Source organism: Coregonus lavaretus, assembly GCF_964263955.1.
Source record: "Coregonus lavaretus genome assembly, chromosome: 2".
Lineage (NCBI taxonomy): Eukaryota > Metazoa > Chordata > Actinopteri > Salmoniformes > Salmonidae > Coregonus > Coregonus lavaretus.
Genome location: NC_139989.1, coordinates 11,120,157 through 11,138,717, shown reverse-complemented (window position 1 = coordinate 11,138,717; position 18,561 = coordinate 11,120,157). Strand labels below are relative to the sequence as shown.

At 45.2% G+C, this 18,561-nt stretch overlaps 1 protein-coding gene across 1 annotated transcript in view; it reads right to left on the bottom strand.

The window, feature by feature from the left end:
• Positions 1–18,561, bottom strand: part of LOC311148637 (reversion-inducing cysteine-rich protein with Kazal motifs-like) — an 86,936-nt gene that overhangs the window by 11,175 nt on the left and 57,200 nt on the right. The window contains exons 11-16 of the mRNA XM_084185625.1: positions 10,983–11,195; positions 8,624–8,760; positions 8,193–8,333; positions 6,930–7,118; positions 4,693–4,815; positions 4,371–4,542 (exon numbers count right to left, since the gene is read on the bottom strand). Coding sequence (XP_084041751.1) covers positions 4,371–4,542; positions 4,693–4,815; positions 6,930–7,118; positions 8,193–8,333; positions 8,624–8,760; positions 10,983–11,195 — 975 coding nt within the window. The remainder of the gene's footprint in view (positions 1–4,370; positions 4,543–4,692; positions 4,816–6,929; positions 7,119–8,192; positions 8,334–8,623; positions 8,761–10,982; positions 11,196–18,561) is intronic.

Genomic DNA, 18,561 nt, shown 5'->3' with positions numbered 1-18,561 from the left:
AGAAATGTCCTCTGGTCTGATGAAACAAAAATAGAACTGTTTGGCCATCGTTATGTTTGGAGGAAAAAGGGTGTGGCTTGCAAGCCGAAGAACACCATCTCAACAGTGAAGCACAGGGTGGCAGCATCATGATGTGGGGGTGCTTTGCTGCAGGAGGGACTGGTGCACTTCACAAAATAGACTGCATCATGAGGAAGGAAAATTATGTGGATATATTGAAGCAACATCTCAAGACATCAGTCAGGAAGTTAAAGCTTGGTCGCAAATGGGTCTTTCAAATGGACTATGACCCCAAGCATACTTCCAAAGTTGTAGCAAAATGGCTTAAGGACAACAAAGTCAAGGTATTGGAGTGGCCATCACAAAGCCCTGACCTTAATCCAGTCCTTCTCAAATAGTGGGGCGCGCCCCCCTGGGGGGGCTCGGAGCGATGCCAGGGGGGGCGCGTGTGACCCCGGGGAACATGCTTTTTTTTGCCGCAGGGAGTAGGTTTTTTTTGCACCGAACAACAGCACACAGCACAGAGCAGGAGATATGAAGTGCAGATAACAAACCCTTAAGAGACACCATGGAAACATATCTAACAGGGATGAAAAGAAAGACGGAGATAATGAGACAAAGTCTCCCGAAAGCTAAGACGAGGAAATATGACGAAGCGTATGTAGCGCTTGGCTTCACTGTGACTACGGTGGGAGACGAGGAAAGACCGGTATGTTTACTGTGTCTAAAAATGTTGGCAGCGGACAGCATGAAGCCAAATAAATTAAGGCGTCACTTAAAGACATTACACCCCAATCACGCTGATAAGCCTCTTGAGTTTTTTCAGCGAAAACGTGCCGAATATTGCCAACAATCGTCCCGCTTTGTGAATGCTACTTCAGTAAACCAGCGTCATATAAGGTGGCGTACCAAATTGCTCAGTGCAGAAAACCCCACTCCATAGCAGAGGAGCTGATACTGCCTGCAGCATTAGACATGGCCTCTGTCATGCTGGATGACGCAAGTGCTGCAAAAATAAAAACTATCCCTCTGTCCAATGACACTGTCGCCAATGACACTGTCGCCAGACGTATAGATGACATTGATAACGATCTTAAAGAACAGCTGGTAAACTCAAAGACAAACTTTTTGCCTTACAGTTCGATGAAGCAACTGACAGCAACAAAGACTGTTTATCGTTTATGTACGTTTTGACATGACAAACTCCCTGTGTGAGGATCTACTTTTTTGTAAATATGTCAGAGACAGAGCCACAGCTGAAGAGCTATTCAAAATGCTGGACATCTTCCTGACTGAGAATGGGCTAAAGTGGGAGAACTGCATTGGTGTTTGCAGTGATGGTGCACAGACCATGGCAGGGATGAGAAAATGACTTTGGGCACTCATCAAGAAGGCCTCACCTAATGCTGAGTGGACACACTGTGTTATACACAGAGAAGCACTGGCATCAAGGCACCTTTCCTCTGAATTAAGTGAGGTTATGACTGACATTGTAGGTGTAGTCAATTTCATAAAGACCAGACCACTAAAAACAAGAGTCTTCTCTGCTATCTGTGAGGAGATGGGAGCTGAACATCAAGCTGTGCTGTTTCACAGTGAAGCAAGGTGGCTGTCATGAGGAAAAGTCTTGTCCCGAGTTTTTGAGCTCAGAGAGCAGATAAGAATGTTTTCGGAGCAGGAGCACAAGTATGACCTCGCAGAAAAATGTAGTGATGAGAACTTCCTGGCAAAGCTGGTCTACCTGAGTGACATATTTGGAAAGCTAAATGAACTAAATCTACAGCTTCAAGGGAAAGATAAACACCTCAGGTCACAGACAAGATCAGCTCTTTCACTCGAAGGCTTGCAATGTGGGGCAGGCGACTTGATGAAGGAAATACTGATTCATTCGAGAACCTGCATGAATTTGTTGACACTACTGACTATGATGCCACCTCAGTGATTCCATATATTAAGGAGCATATTTCATCACTGATGGGATTCTTTAAAAAGTACTTCCCTGAAAACAGTTCCCAATATGACTGGGTGAGAGATCATTTCAATGCACCAGCTCCAACTGGTTTCAGCTCTGCAGAGGAGGACCAGTTCATTGATATCACGTCTGACTCCACATTGAGACTGAGGTTCACATCACAGACACTGAGTGAATTCTGGCTGAGTGTAGAGAGGCAGTATCCACTCTTAGGGCAGAGGGCTAAGAGTGGATACTGCCTCTCTTTGTGAGACTGGCTTCTCTGCTGTTGCTGCACTGAAGACCAAGTACAGGTCCCAGCTAAACATTGAGCAGGAGCTGAGAGTTGCAGTATCATGCTTCAAACCCCGCTTCGAAAAGCTGTGCACTGCAAAACGTGCTCATTGTAGCCATTAATCCTGACTTCCTCATTTTGATAAAAAAATTAAATCAGCACAAATTGTTTTATTCATTTTTGTTTTATAGGTCAAAGTGTTTCATATATTGTGCTCCTGAGTTAATGTTGCTGATCAATTTGAATGTATTGTTATTTATTGATTATATTTTATTTTATTTTTCAGTATCAAATGGTCAAAGAATGTTTACAGTTTAAATAAGGGTTGCATTTTTTTTTTTTTCAGGCAAATTGATGCACTTTAAGTATTTTCTGTTACAATGTTAATAAAGTTATTCTTTGTTGTAAGTTGATCTATATTTCTTTCTTTTTTATTTTCTTTAATGTTAATAAGGATACAATGTTATGCAGAGGTGTACATATAACAATTTTATAGTCAAATTATACTATTTACAGTCGCGGCGGAGAGTTGGGGGGCGCGAAATGTTTACTTCTTCCTAGGGGGGGCGTAACAGAAAATAATTGAGAAGCACTGCCTTAATCCAATAGAACATTTGTGGGCAGAACTGAAAAAGCGTGTGGGAGCAAGGAGGCCTTCAAACCTGACTCAGTTACACCAGCTCTGTCAGGAGGAATGGGCCACAATTCACCCAACTTATTGTGGGAAGCTTGTGGAAGGCTACCCGAAACGTTTGACCCAAGTTAAACAATTTAAAGGCAATGCTACCAAATACTAATTGAGTGTATGTAAACTTCTGACCCACTGGGAATGTGATGAAATAAATAAAAGCTGAAATAAAACATTCTCTCTACTATTATTCGGACATTTCACATTCTTAAAATAAAGTGCTGATTCTAACTGACCTAAGACAGGGAATTTTTACTAGGATTAAATGTCAGGAATTGTGAAAAACTGAGTTTAAATGCATTTGGCTAAGGTGTATGTAAACTTCCGACTTCAACTGTATATGGATCTGTGTCATTCACTTTGAACTGGGCTGTGTTTACAGCATGAGCAGTCGTGAGTAGATGCACTTATTTTTAGATCAAAGTGAGAGCTGCATGTAACCATGTGTGGACATTTTGTTCATATCCTTTGCTACAGTAGTTACTAAGTTATTAGCCCAGTTATAGATAATTTGTAGTCAGCAATAGGGGAGGGATTGCTTCCTACAAGAGCACAAAATGTGAACATTTCTAGACATCTTTGAAAAGCAAGTCAGGTAGAGCTTTTTTTTTGCAGTGTTGTATTTTGAGACAGGCTTGAATAAGCTAAATAGCCAATAGGCAGAGGGTAGCATAATTTGTCTGATTCTCTGTAATAATGGTATGGGAATAATAATGCATTTTATTTTGTAATAAGTGGTTTCTTGCATCAAACAACACAACAACATTTTCAGTCGCCTCTTTGTCCGAAGGACAAGTGGATAAACAGATTAATGTCAAGCCCTGCATGGAATTCAGGCCTACTTTGAACACCACACATTGGCTGCTACTGTAGGCTGAATGATAGAACAGCTATTTCCATATTAAAATGTTATGGGATGCATTTTCTCCATTGTTTTTGATGGTAGGCCACTCTGGTAGGCCTACATTATGATCAGATAGCCACAGTAGCCTACTTGGGCACTTTTAAAACTGTAACTTAAAGCGGTACAGCCTCAGTGTTCACAGTAAACGTGCACTGGAAATTGCACAGAATTTTCACAACGTTCAAGTTCGCGCTCAGCAGACCTGACATTTGCTCAGTTTCCCCAAGAAATTTGAGGGAACATTGCTAGTCGACTGAGGTGGAATAGGATCAGGGCTCAAGGCCTCTGTTAGGAGAGATGTAGCATCCTCTAGAGTGAAGGTGTCCAGTCTTATCCACTAAGGCTGTATGGAATGCTTTGAAAATGCATCCTTCCTACCTCCCTTCCTTGAAGTAATCATTAATCGGACATGGCATGCACGTAGTGGAACCTCTGCACTCACCAATCTAATTGTGTTGGATCAGTGATTATTCCAATGAACAAATGATTGAAGGAAAGAAGGACGGATGGAAGGAGTGATGGAGTATCTCACCTCTGGTTCTTCTGGCAGGGGTTGGGGGAGCAGGGCTCGCTGCTGCGGCAGTGGCCAAACACAAACTGGTTGTCTTTGAAGCCCATGCAGCGGGCCACACAGGCACTGGGGTAGGTGCGGCCGTTACGGGCACACACTGGCACGAAGCGGTCAGGGCAGCCACATGGGAGCCCTATGGAGAGGAGAAGAAAGAGAGAGGAGCAGAGAGAGAGCGATTAGAGAAAAATGCTTTCAGGGTCAGGAAAAAAAACATTAGAATAGAGCAATAAAACCGTCAACACACACTGTTCTTTGTCTCTCTCACACACACACATACACACACCTGTGAAGCGGCGGCGGTCCTCGTCTGAGCTGTCGGCGCTGAGGCACTGGCGGGTGGAGCAGATGGTCTCTCCAGCGAAGCAAGAGCAGGGGTGGCAGTCCACCCTGAAGGACGTCCCATGGTCTGTAGGACAAGGACACATCATCACCATGTGAGACCTTGTCTGATTTCATTGGTTATAGGGCTGCAAATGTAACTGTTATCTGACACTTTGAGTCCTCCAGCAGCTGATAGACTTAAACTATGTGATCTGGGTCATGGCACCAATGTAACAGACTGGGTATTGAACCTAGAGTATTAGCCCTGGGAGCTAATATCAGACTTACATTTTAGTCATTTAGCAGACGCTCTTGCTCTACCAACTGAGCTAGATCCCTGCCAGCCATTCCCTCCCCTACCCTACCCTGGACGACGCTGGGCCAATTGTGCGCCGCCCCATGGGTCTCCCGGTCACGGCCGGCTACGACAGAGCCTGGATTCTAACCAGGATCTCTAGCGGCACAGCTAGCACTGCGATGCAGTGCCTTAGACCACTGCGCCACTCAGGAGACTTGCCTTCTACAATATACTATTTTTCTTTAAAGGAGTGGGTCAGTCATTTTTTTATTGAACAAATAGGACAATGGAGAGATTGCGAGTCAGAAGGGCATGGGTCGAATTTCTAACCATGCTGACTCTGGTACAGTATGTGTGTTCCAGGGTCTGCGGCTCTAACCGCTAGACCACACAGGCCACATCTACAAGACACTTTGTAGAAGATAAAGCAACCCTCGGGTTTGGGCTGTCCTGGTTGAGCTTTATTTCTTTAGGATCTGAAACATAAAAAACGATCTTTAACTAAACTAAGGCTTACCTATAGGATTACTTCATGTTCCTCTCCTAATTCTGGATATAAGCACTCCAAAGCCCCACCGCTCTCACTCTCAGGCAAACCACATCTGTGTCAAATAAGGCTGAAACGTCTGACCCCCCTTTTGAAGCGGCGCGAAAACAAACATAAAAGCAAAAGCAATAAACTGATTTGGGTTCAAACAAATGTAGATTCAAAGCCGGTACATTAAAAAAAGGGGGGAAGGGAAAAAATATAAAACCTAGATATGAAAGACAATCCTGTTGTTCAAAGTGTTGTTTCTCTATGGGGATATGATCAGTCACTAGGCCACTAGGGGGCAACATCACAGAGAGACTAAGGCCATGTGTAGCCTAGAGGGGGAAGTGGTTACTCTATGCTGAATTCCTCCCTGCTGTTCACAGAAGAGTGTGTGTGTGTGTGTGTGTGTGTGTTTGTGTGTGTGTGTGTGTGTTGTGTGTGTGTGTGTGTGTGTGTGTGTGTGTGTGTGTGTGTGTGTGTGTGTGTGTGTGTGTGTGTGTGTGTGTGTGTGTGTGTGTGTGTGTGTGTGTGAGAAGAGAGAGAGAGAGAGAGAGAGGAGACTGGCAGCACGCTCCTTTCAAGTCACAGTATTGACATTTAGGGCGGCAAGAGGGAGACCGCGGGAAGGAAATACCAACATGCGGTTGGTTTGGTGCCTTATTTTTTTTACTTTTTTTTTTAATGTAGTGTTGCCATGCTACTAGGGGAAGAAGGAGAGTGGCAGTGATGTTTACACTACAGGAAGCATTTTACTTTCACAACCAGGCACAACAGCACCAAGAACTCATCCACAGAGAGCTCTCTCCAGTCCCAAATCAACTCCTGGGTTGTGTTCAGCAGGGCACCGGTAGCAAAATGTTTTGATGCGGAATATAAAAATAAGGGTTCCTTTTTGAGTTCAGGTATTGTGCTTCCATGTTTTCCTGTTTTATGCCTGCTGAACACAATTGTGGTCCAACAACTGTCAAAGTTGTCAGCTTCAGGCGTATAACAAAAAATTTGCCAAATGTCTGTATGTCTAAATCATTCCTTTATAGCTAAAAACCAGATGGATGCTACACATTGGTGGTGAATGGGGCAAATAAAACTACCCTCACACAATGTAAAGTGCTTTGTGCTTTTAAAATAGTAGACCTACTGAAAAGTGTCATATGAATTTGAGCCATTTAGAACAATATTTACATTTTAGCCATTTAGCAGATGCTCTCATCCAGAGGTTAAGTGCCTTGGTCAAGGGCACATCGAAATATTTTTCACCTAGTCAGCTCGGGGATTCCGACCAGCGACCTTTCAGTTACTGCCCAATGCTCTTAACCCCTAGGCTACCTGCCACCCCATCAGTGAAAAAGAGGGAGCGGTAGCTTACTTTTTCTTTGGCCCCCAACAATGCAGGTCTTGGAGGTGTCTATGCAGGGCATCTCGGCACAGTTCTCCAGCCTTCCACTCTGTCCACATGTACACACCTCGAAGCAGCCCGCCTGCTCATTACGCATAGGCACCTGGATACGGGCTTCCAGGTGGACCAGGAACTCTGAGGCTTCGCCCAGTTTACAGCCTGCACACACACCCAGAACACAGTGCAGTCAGACTAACTGTTCATGTCTACACACATACACGTATTTACAGTGGACATAGGCGCCTCCTAGGGGCACAGGACGGTATGGTATGCTATGACACATTGCCTTCTCTTAGCAGCAGTGTTGTCACAATACCACACCAAAGCTTAACTTAACCCTTTACTCTCGTGGGAATTGGCCTACAGAAGAAATATGAAAAGCATATGCATAACCATGGTAGCAATTGAAAGGGAACAATTTGAAGATTATGGGAAAATTATTAGACCAAAGATGAGGACACAACAGTTCACCTGACAAAAGACTGAAACCAAACATTACACTGTTGATTTTATGGGCATTTTACATTTACTGTACTTTTCGCCAAATTTGTTGATAACAAAATCTAAAAATACACTGGATACATTCAGTAACATGATAACAGTATTCCTGGAAAATGTGGGGTAGGCGCAACATAAGGCAAATAAAATGACAAGGGTTTGAGTGAGAGGACTAACTGGTGTATCCAAGTGGCCCCACACCTCTCCAAAGTGTGCACAGTTCCTAAGTCATTTCAATGCACTTTTATGACTCAAAGAAGAGTCTTCATCTATAAGGTGTTTGTTTTTGAGCTCTCCTAGCTGTGCCGTTGAGGAACTAGAGTAAGCACACTTGTAGTTGTTTTGTTTGGAACACAACCCTGCATTCCCTCCATCACACAATTACTGTTGTTGTTTACGCAATCCAAAAAAGTTCCATTATTAATTAAAATCTGGGTCAGAAAGCTGCAGGGAATGCGAATCACTGAAGCATTCTATTCATGTCATGATAAACTTGGGCTAATTAATGAATATTCTAATAAGTTCAATACATTTAGTCGGTGAGACACATTTGATAGAAGAACCGAAAGTAACAAAATTATATTACCAAATCATTTTTCATGTTGTAGTATCGAAAAAGTACTGACGTTTCGGTATACCTTGCAATACTACTTAGTAGAACAAGCTCAAAACAGTGTGTCTCTATATACAGTGGATATGGGTTACATGGAGGTATGGTATATTGTTATACTGTACCAGGCACACAGAAGTAGGGCAGGCAGTCCTGTCCTGGCTGGCAGCCCTTCCTGTTCACCTCACACAGGTGGTTGCTGGGACAGGGGTTGGGGTTACAAGGGTGGATGACCTCCTCTATGATGTTACCCAGGGAGCTAGGAGCTGTGTGGAGACCAATGAGCAATTTGATTTTAAGCTTTAGAGATCAGCTCTGAGATTAATCATTTCTCCTTGTAATAATTGGACTCCTTGCATGTGTAATCAACATTCAATGAAAGGACTTAACCAAATGCTGAATCAACAATCAAACTTTTAATTGTGTGAATATGAATCATGTAAATGTATAAGTCCTTTCAATTGGTAATGGTAAGGGAACAGTGTTAGTTGTTCAAAGACACACACACACACACACACACACACACACACACACACACACACACAGTCCCACTCACTGAGGTATCTCTCTAGGGGGATGCAGCGTTCAGGGTCGTCTATGGGGGACAGGATCTCACAGATGCGCTCGGCCGTCTGTCCCTCGTGGAAGCGCTTGTTGTCGCCACACTGTGTCAGGATGTCTACACAATCCGACCTGAAGGGTTGTCAAAAGCAGGGGAAACAGCCAGTGAAGGACAGGGTGAGGAACATTCACTATCTAAACAAGGGTTGCAAAATCCCTGGTTTTCCTGGAATCAGTAGGGAATAAGCAGGCAATCAGGAATCCTCCAACCAGGATTTATTGAAAGTTCGCTGAATTTTGCAACCCTAATTGCAGCGTTGCAAGATGTTTCGAAATGATCGAAGGCTATGCAACATTTACAGCAACGTATGCAATGTAACTTGAAACTCCTTTCTAGTTAGTATTTGACTGTGAATGATTTCATTCAGTGCAACACACTATCTAAAAACAGTTTCAAACAGTTTAAAGATGCTGAACCTTAACCCAGTTTAGAGTTTAGCCAGGTCACATTTTCTAAACAGAGACGTACTGTAGCATCGTCTGGCTTGACGGACACAGCAGAAGGCTATTATTGAAAGTGAGCTCAGACGAAACTCGAGATAGATTCCTATTCCCTGCATACATCGCACAGCATCCTCCTCGTGCCGGGAAAGCTTAGGTGCAGACATTAAAGTGCTGGACTTGTGTTTGAAGTGACTTTGGCTGCTCTCAGCCCTGCCACTGGCCCATATGTTACATTCCCAACCGTCTGTCTGCTCCGTTGATTTGCCATCCTGGGGTGTAATTTCCTTTCTAGTCCTTATTGCGGTCTCAGCTTTTCTTACCCACACTGAGCTAAGAATGCATGTTGCGTTTCTGTTGCCTTGAGCGGGCTAGTGTAATAACGTACCTTTGTATTGCAGGTAATCAGTATGGTACACCTGGCATTCCACACACTGAGCCAAATAGGATTGACAAAACAATTATGTGTGATAGAAATGTCATTCAACGAGAGCCGAAGATTAAGAGATTAAAAGAGACAGATTATTTGTTCATGGGTATAAGCATACATGCACACACTCCTGTACACACACACACACACACACACACACACACACACACACACACACACACAACACACAACACACATAGACACACACACAGACACACACATTTCTTGCTCAGACATGAACAGTGGAGGCACAGTGTTTAGTTGTACTGGACAGGGCCAATACAACATGCCAATCTAAACCCTGACTGATGTATGTGGGGTTCTGCCCTGCCATCGCTCACTGACATCCTGTCTTTGTCCTCTGTGGCTGGGTATAGAGGGAGGGAGAGGCTGGGTGGGGGATACAGAGCTCCAGACAGGCCCCCTGACATCCCAAAGCAGCCCAGGAAGAATGACTCTGAAAGGGGTAGCGTGAGGAGGCCTAATCCCCCCTACCTCCAGAACAATGAAGGAGTGTGTGTGTGTGTGTGTGTATGTATGTGTGTGTGTGTGTGTGTGTGTGTGTGTGTGTGTGTGTGTGTGTGTGTGTGTGTGTGTGTGTGTGTGTGTCTGTCTGTCTGTCTATATATGTGTGTGTGTGTGTGTGTGTGTGTCTGCCCAAGGGCTCCCCCTGGAAATGCAAATGTAAATAAAGGTGCAACAAAAGGCCACTGTCACACACGTGTAGCGCCTGTGAATAAAGCCTGTCAGCTGGAACGTCTCTCCTGACCACATTGACAAGGCCTCCACATACATTGGCTGTTACAGCCCTGAGGGCTAGCCTAGTGTACAGGTAAACACTGGTGTGTTAACCACAGTCGCTAACATGCTAACTACCCCATTCAGCCTGACAGAAACCCAGGTGTGATTGCTTTCAGGGGAAAAAACTCCAATCAAAAGATTTGCTTTCAGTCAAAGGATCTGCTCATAAATAACCTGAGGTAGGGTAGTGAGTCAAGCCGTGCAGAAACCACAACATCCTCCACCCTGAGTTTGTCTAACTACATGTTGTATCACCAGAGTGCTCTATATGAGATCACCTGTATTTGGTTCATGTGGTTTTTAGTTCCAGCTGGTACTTTGGCGGTCGTTTCCTGAGGGAGACTTTTTACTTTGATAACGGGAGTCGATTGAAGGTGAAGGTGGGATGCTGTATGTACTTATTTAACTATGTAATACCTTTATTTTACCAGGTGGGTGATTTCAAGATAGAATGTTCTCTCAAAGGCAGGATAAATGGTAACGCATTAGCAGCAGACCCACATTAAGCCAATCCCTGGACTAAAAAGCACTTTCAATGGGGATTCTCCAATGGACACTTTTTAGTCCTGGAGTTGGCTTAACCTGGGTTTGGGAAACTACACCAAAGTCAGAGGGTACGTACTTGCAGATGACGCTGCCGCGGGACTTGCTGTAGCAGGGTTTGATCTGCAGGGCGCAGGCCACAGCCTTCCACATCTCCGGACGACACTTCCTGATGTCCAGGACGGGGATGTTCATAAAGGGCATCTTGATCGTCCCATTGGACCACAGCTTGATGTCGTTCATGGCGCCCTGGTCTGATTGAACGTTACAGCTACGGAACAGCTCAGTGGGCCTGGAGTCAATAAGACAGGGAGACGTTATAGAATTAGCAGATGTACTCAATAGAGCTATGCACCTATCAGAATGAATACAAATGTATTCAGAAACACAGAGGATTGGGTAACATTTTTGGGAGGGGTGCAAGGTCGCTTCGACTCGAGGTTAGGACATGGACACAAAGTGAATCACAAAGTGAATCTTACTACAGAAGACAAAAACGAATGTCCACATACACCAAAACATAACACACAACATTGCCTCTCTCTGTCTAATGGGTTGCACGTTCACTCTGCCCTGTGAGTCCAGATGTTGTGTCAACAGCTCAACAGCACATGGATGTGGCTGTGGTGATGTCACACCCCGGCCAGCCAGACTGCCACGGTTTACTACTATTAGTCACTGCAGAAACATCCCAGATACAAGCCAGGAACAAAAGACCAACGGCTGGGGCTGAGAAGCACTACTTCTTGAGGAAACCTGTTGCTGGGGCAAGGACTATTTTCTTTAATGATCTACGGGAGGGAGGAAGTGTCATTCATTGATGTCCAGTGTGGGCTGGGTGATTGGTAGGTTCCACTGGGTGAGGGAGGGATATTTCCGGGGCTGAGGTTGGATGTGTTCTAGCGCTGATCTCCAGCCAGTGGTTGGTTTAATGACAGCCTTTAAAACCTCCCACTGGCCACTCATGCTGCCTTGCCGTGTGTGTGTGTTTATTTGTGTGTGTGTAAGTGTGTCAGAGGTGGGACCAAGTCACTATTATTCGAGTCACAAGCAAGTCTCAAGTCACAAGGTCCGAGTCTCAAGTCGAGTCACAAGTAGAATGGGTCGAGTCTCGAGTCAAGTCCAAGTCATGCATTCTTAAAGCAAGTCACGTCCAGTCACAAGTTTTTTCAAGTCAAGTCTCAAGTCAAGTAAAATATAAAAACCTATACATGCAATGACTTGTGTTGGATGGCGGCATGCTACAGACAGCTATATCAGTCCGCTAATAGTAAAGGCCCAGTGCACTACTTTTGTGAAAAAATAATTTTTCAGGGGGTGCTGCAGCACCCTCAGCATCCCTACTTCCCGCGACTATTAATGTGTCATTACATCCATAAATGGTGATGCATTTTCAAAATGCAAGATACAGATATAAACTGCGTTTTATACCTGCATTTTAAGCTGAAAGTCATTGATTTTAACAGTCATGATCAACTAGGGATGTCATGTCTCTAGAGTCCAGAGCAAGCAGGATCATACAGCCTACTTGTATGCGGTGGAGGTTGATGATCCGCTGTATGCGGCGGAGGTTGATGATCCGCTGTATGCGGCGGAGGTTGATGATCCGCTGTATGCGGCAGAGGTTGATGATCCGCTGTATGCGGCGGAGGTTGATGATCCGCTGTATGCGGTGGATGTTGATGATCCACTGTATGCGGCGGAGGTTGATGATCCGCTGTATGCGGCGGAGGTTGATGAGCCGCTGTATGCGGTGGAGGTTGATGATCCGCTGTATGCAGCGGAGGTTGATGATCCGCTGTATGCGGTGGATGTTGATGATCCGCTGTATGCAGCGGAGGTTGATGATCATACAGCCTACTTGTATGCGGTGGAGGTTGATGATCCGCTGTATGCAGCGGAGGTTGATGATCCGCTGTATGCGGTGGATGTTGATGATCTGCTGTATGCGGTGGATGTTGATGATCCGCTGTATGCAGCGGAGGTTGATGATCATACAGCCTACTTGTATGCGGTGGAGGTTGATGATCCGCTGTATGCAGCGGAGGTTGATGATCCGCTGTATGCGGTGGATGTTGATGATCTGCTGTATGCGGCGGAGGTTGATGATCCGCTGTATGCGGCGGAGGTTGATGATCATACAGCCTACTTGTATGCGGTGGAGGTTGATGATCCGCTGTATGCAGCGGAGGTTGATGATCCGCTGTATGCGGTGGATGTTGATGATCCGCTGTATGCAGCGGAGGTTGATGATCATACAGCCTACTTGTATGCGGTGGAGGTTGATGATCCGCTGTATGCAGCGGAGGTTGATGATCCGCTGTATGCGGTGGATGTTGATGATCTGCTGTATGCGGCGGAGGTTGATGATCCGCTGTATGCGGCGGAGGTTGATGATCATACAGCCTACTTGTATGCGGTGGAGGTTGATGATCCGCTGTATGCGGCGGAGGTTGATGATCCGCTGTATGCGGCGGAGGTTGATGATCCGCTGTATGCAGCGGAGGTTGATGATCCGCTGTATGCGGTGGATGTTGATGATCTGCTGTATGCGGCGGAGGTTGATGATCCGCTGTATGCGGCGGAGGTTGATGATCATACAGCCTACTTGTATGCGGTGGAGGTTGATGATCCGCTGTATGCGGCGGAGGTTGATGATCCGCTGTATGCGGTGGAGGTTGATGATCCGCTGTATGCGGCGGAGGTTGATGATCCGCTGTATGCGGCGGAGGTTGATGATCCGCTGTATGCGGTGGATGTTGATGATCCGCTGTATGGAGCGGAGGTTGATGATCCGCTGTATGCAGCGGAGATTGATGATCCGCTGTATGCGGTGGATGTTGATGATCCGCTGTATGCAGCGGAGGTTGATGATCATACAGCCTACTTGTATGCGGTGGAGGTTGATGATCCGCTGTATGGAGCGGAGGTTGATGATCCGCTGTATGCAGCGGAGGTTGATGATCCGCTGTATGTGGCGGAGGTTGATGATCCGCTGTATGTGGCGGAGGTTGATGATCCGCTGTATGCAGCGGAGGTTGATGATCCGCTGTATGCGGTGGAGGTTGATGATCCGCTGTATGCGGCGGAGGTTAATGATCCGCTGTATGCGGGGGATGTTGATGATCCGCTGTATGCAGCGGAGGTTGATGATCCGCTGTATGCGGCGGAGGTGTTCAACAAATTTACCAACTTTTTAGTTTTGTCCTCACTCATCTTTTTTCGTTAAACTTTTTCACCCCGGACGTTTATCCCGAGACAGAAGAGTCATTTTCCTGTGCGTTTTAGCTGCCAACTTTACGTTATTTTCCTTTTTTCCATCGCAACTTTTTTCCCTTATTCAACTTTTTCACTCCGGACGCTTTATCTGGACATGGTTCATCAACATCTTCAACAGCCGAAGCTAAGTAGTAACATTAACATGATGTCTTCTAATTGCAGTCGCTGTACTCATAATATACAGGAGAACGATCGCCTTACGGCGAGAATAGCTGTGCTACAAGCCCAGCTTCAGACGCAATCGTTAGGCAAGGGTAATCTCAGTGTAGGAAAGGAAGAAACAGCGTCTGTGCCACCAGTAAGTACAGACAGTAACGTTAGTATAAATCCCCCCGCACAGTCCCCGCAGCCGGACAACTTTCTCATGGCTTCTGGAGGGAAATACTGTTGGAATGCTCAACCGGTGTCGCTCATTCAGCCGACAGAAACCTTCAACCGGTTTTCCCCATTATGTAGCGAGTCGGAGTCTGAGTCTGAGTCTTCTCTAGTCTCTACTCCTCCCGTTACGGGGTCTGAGACGCCGAAGGCTCCCACCATTAGCTCTGACAAATTGAAAACCCTAGTCATTGGCGACTCCATTACCCGCAGTATTAGACTTAAAACGAATCACCCAGCGATCATACACTGTTTACCAGGGGGCAGGGCTACCGACGTTAAGGCTAATCTAAAGATGGTGCTGGCTAAAGCTAAAACTGGCGAGTGTAGAGAGTATAGAGATATTGTTATCCACGTCGGCACCAACGATGTTAGGATGAAACAGTCAGAGGTCACCAAGTGCAACATAGCTTCAGCGTGTAAATCAGCTAGAAAGATGTGTCGGCATCGAGTAATTGTCTCTGGCCCCCTCCCAGTTAGGGGAAGTGACGAGCTCTACAGCAGAGTCTCAGCACTTAATCGCTGGTTGAAAACTGTTTTCTGCCCCTCCCAAAAGATAACATTTGTGGATAATTGGCCCTCTTTCTGGGACTCACCCACAAACAGGACCAAGCCTGACCTGCTGAGGAGTGACGGACTCCATCCTAGCTGGAGGGGTGCTCTCCTCTTATCTACCAACATAGATAGGGCTCTAACTCCTCTAGCCCCACAGTGAAATAGGGTGCAGGCCAGGCAGCAGGCTGTTAGCCAACCTGCCAGCTTAGTGGAGTCTGCCAATAGCACAGTCAGTGTAGTCAGCTCAGCCATACCCATTGAGACTGTGTCTGTGCCTCGACCTAGGTTGGGCAAAACTAAACATGGCGGTGTTCACCCTAGCAATCTTATTAGGATAAAGACCTCCTCCATTCCTGCCATTATTGAAAGAGATCATGATACCTCACATCTCAAAATAGGGTTACTTAATGTTAGATCCCTCACTTCAAAGGCAGTCATAGTCAATGAACTAATCACTGATCATAATCTTGATGTGATTGGCCTGACTGAAACATGGCTTAAGCCTGATGAATTTGCTGTGTTAAATGAGGCCTCACCTCCTGGTTACACTAGTGACCATATTCCCCGTGCATCCCGCAAAGGCGGAGGTGTTGCTAACATTTACGATAGCAAATTTCAATTTACAAAAAAAAAAATGGCGTTTTCATCTTTTGAGCTTCTAGTCATGAAATCTATGCAGCCTACTCAATCACTTTTTATAGCTACTGTTTACAGGCCTCCTGGGCCATATACAGCGTTCCTCTCTGAGTTTCCTGAATTCCTATCAGACCTTGTAGTCATAGCAGATCATATTCTAATTTTTGGTGATTTTAATATTCACATGGAGAAGTCCACAGACCCACTCCAAAAGTATTTTGGAGCCATTATCGACTCAGTGGGTTTTGTCCAACATGTCTCTGGACCTACTCACTGCCACAGTCATACTCTGGACCTAGTTTTGTCCCATGGAATAAATGTTGTAGATCTTAATGTTTTTCCACAAAATCCTGGACTATCGGACCACCATTTTATTACATTTGCAATCGCAACAAATAATCTGCTCAGACCCCAACCAAGGAGCATCAAAAGTCGTGCTATAAATTCTCAAACAACACAAAAATTCATTGATGCCCTTCCAGACTCCTTCTGCCTACCCAAGGACGTCAGAGGACAAAAATCAGTTAACCACTTAACTGAGGAACTCAATTTAACCTTGCGCAATACCCTAGATGCAGTTGCACCCCTAAAAACGAAAAACATTTGTCATAAGAAACTAGCTCCCTGGTATACAGAAAATACCCGAGCTTTGAAGCAAGCTTCCAGGAAATTGGAACGGAAATGGCGCCACACCAAACTGGAAGTCTTCCGACTAGCTTGGAAAGACAGTACCGTGCAGTACCGAAGAGCCCTCACTGCTGCTCGATCATCCTACTTTTCCAACTTAATCGAGGAAAATAAGAACAATCCAAAATTTCTTTTTGATACTGTTGCAAAGCTAACTAAAAAGCAGCATTCCCCAAGAGAGGATGGCTTTCACTTCAGCAGTGATAAATTCATGAACTTCTTTGAGGAAAAGATCATGACCATTAGAAAGCAAATTACGGACTCCTCTTTGAATCTGCGTATTCCTCCAGGGCTTAGCTGTCCTGGATCTGCACAGCTCTGCGAGGGCCTGGGATCGGGAGAGACACTTAAGTGTTTTAGTACTATATCTCTTGACACAATGATGAAAATAATCATGGCCTCTAAACCTTCAAGCTGCATACTGGATCCTATTCCTACTAAACTGCTGAAGGAGCTGCTTCCTGTGCTTGGCCCTCCTATGTTGAACATAATAAACAGCTCTCTATCCACCGGATGTGTACCAAACTCACTAAAAGTGGCAGTGATAAAGCCTCTCTTGAAAAAGCCAAACCTTGACCCGGAAAATATAAAAAACTATCGGCCTATATCAAATCTTCCATTCCTCTCAAAAATTTTAGAAAAAGCTGTTGCGCAGCAACTCACTGCCTTTCTGAAGACAAACAATGTATACGAAATGCTTCAGTCTGGTTTTAGACCCCATCATAGCACTGAGACTGCACTTGTGAAGGTGGTAAATGACCTTTTAATGGCGTCAGACCGAGGCTCTGCATCTGTCCTCGTGCTACTAGACCTTAGTGCTGCCTTTGACACCATCGATCACCACATTCTTTTGGAGAGACTGGAAACCCAAATTGGTCTACACGGACAAGTTCTGGCCTGGTTTAGATCCTACCTGTCGGAAAGATATCAGTTTGTCTCTGTGAATGGTCTGTCCTCCGACAAATCAACTGTACATTTCGGTGTTCCTCAAGGTTCCGTTTTAGGACCACTATTGTTTTCACTATATATTTTACCTCTTGGGGATGTTATTCGAAAACATAATGTTAACTTTCACTGCTATGCGGATGACACACAGCTGTACATTTCAATGAAACATGGTGAAGCCCCAAAATTGCCCTCGCTAGAAGCCTGTGTTTCAGACATAAGGAAGTGGATGGCTGAAAACTTTTTACTTTTAAACTCGGACAAAACAGAGATGCTTGTTCTAGGTCCCAAGAAACAAAGAGATCTTCTGTTAAATCTGACAATTCATCTTGATGGTTGTAAAGTCGTCTCAAATAAAACTGTGAAGGACCTCGGCGTTACTCTTGACCCTGATCTCTCTTTTGACGAACATATCAAGACTGTTTCAAGGACAGCTTTTTTCCATCTACGTAACATTGCAAAAATCAGAAATTTTCTGTCCAAAAATGATGCAGAAAAATTAATCCATGCATTTGTTACTTCTAGGTTAGACTACTGCAATGCTCTATTTTCCGGCTACCCGGATAAAGCACTAAATAAACTTCAGTTAGTGCTAAATACGGCTGCTAGAATCCTGACTAGAACCAAGAAATTTGATCATATTACTCCAGTGCTAGCTTCCCTACACTGGCTTCCTGTTAAGGCAAGGGCTGATTTCAAGGTTTTACTGTTAACCTATAAAGCGTTACATGGGCTTGCTCCTACCTATCTTTCCGAGTTGGTCCTGCCGTACATACCAATACGTACGCTACGGTCACAAGACGCAGGCCTCCTAATTGTCCCTAGAATTTCTAAGCAAACAGCGGGAGGCAGGGCTTTCTCCTATAGATCTCCATTTTTATGGAACAGTCTGCCTACCCATGTGAGAGACGCAGACTCGGTCTCAACCTTTAAGTCTTTACTGAAGACTTATCTCTTCAGTAGGTCATATGATTGAGTGTAGTCTGGCCCAGGAGTGTGAAGGTGAACGGAAAGGCTGGAGCAACGAACAGCCCTTGCTGTCTCTGCCGGGCCGGTTCCCCTCTCCACTGGGGTTCTCTGCCTCTAACCCTGTTGCAGGGGCTGAGTCACTGGCTTGCTGGTGCTCTTTCATGCCGTCCCTGGGAGGGGTGCGTCACTTGAGTGGGTTGAGTTACTGACGT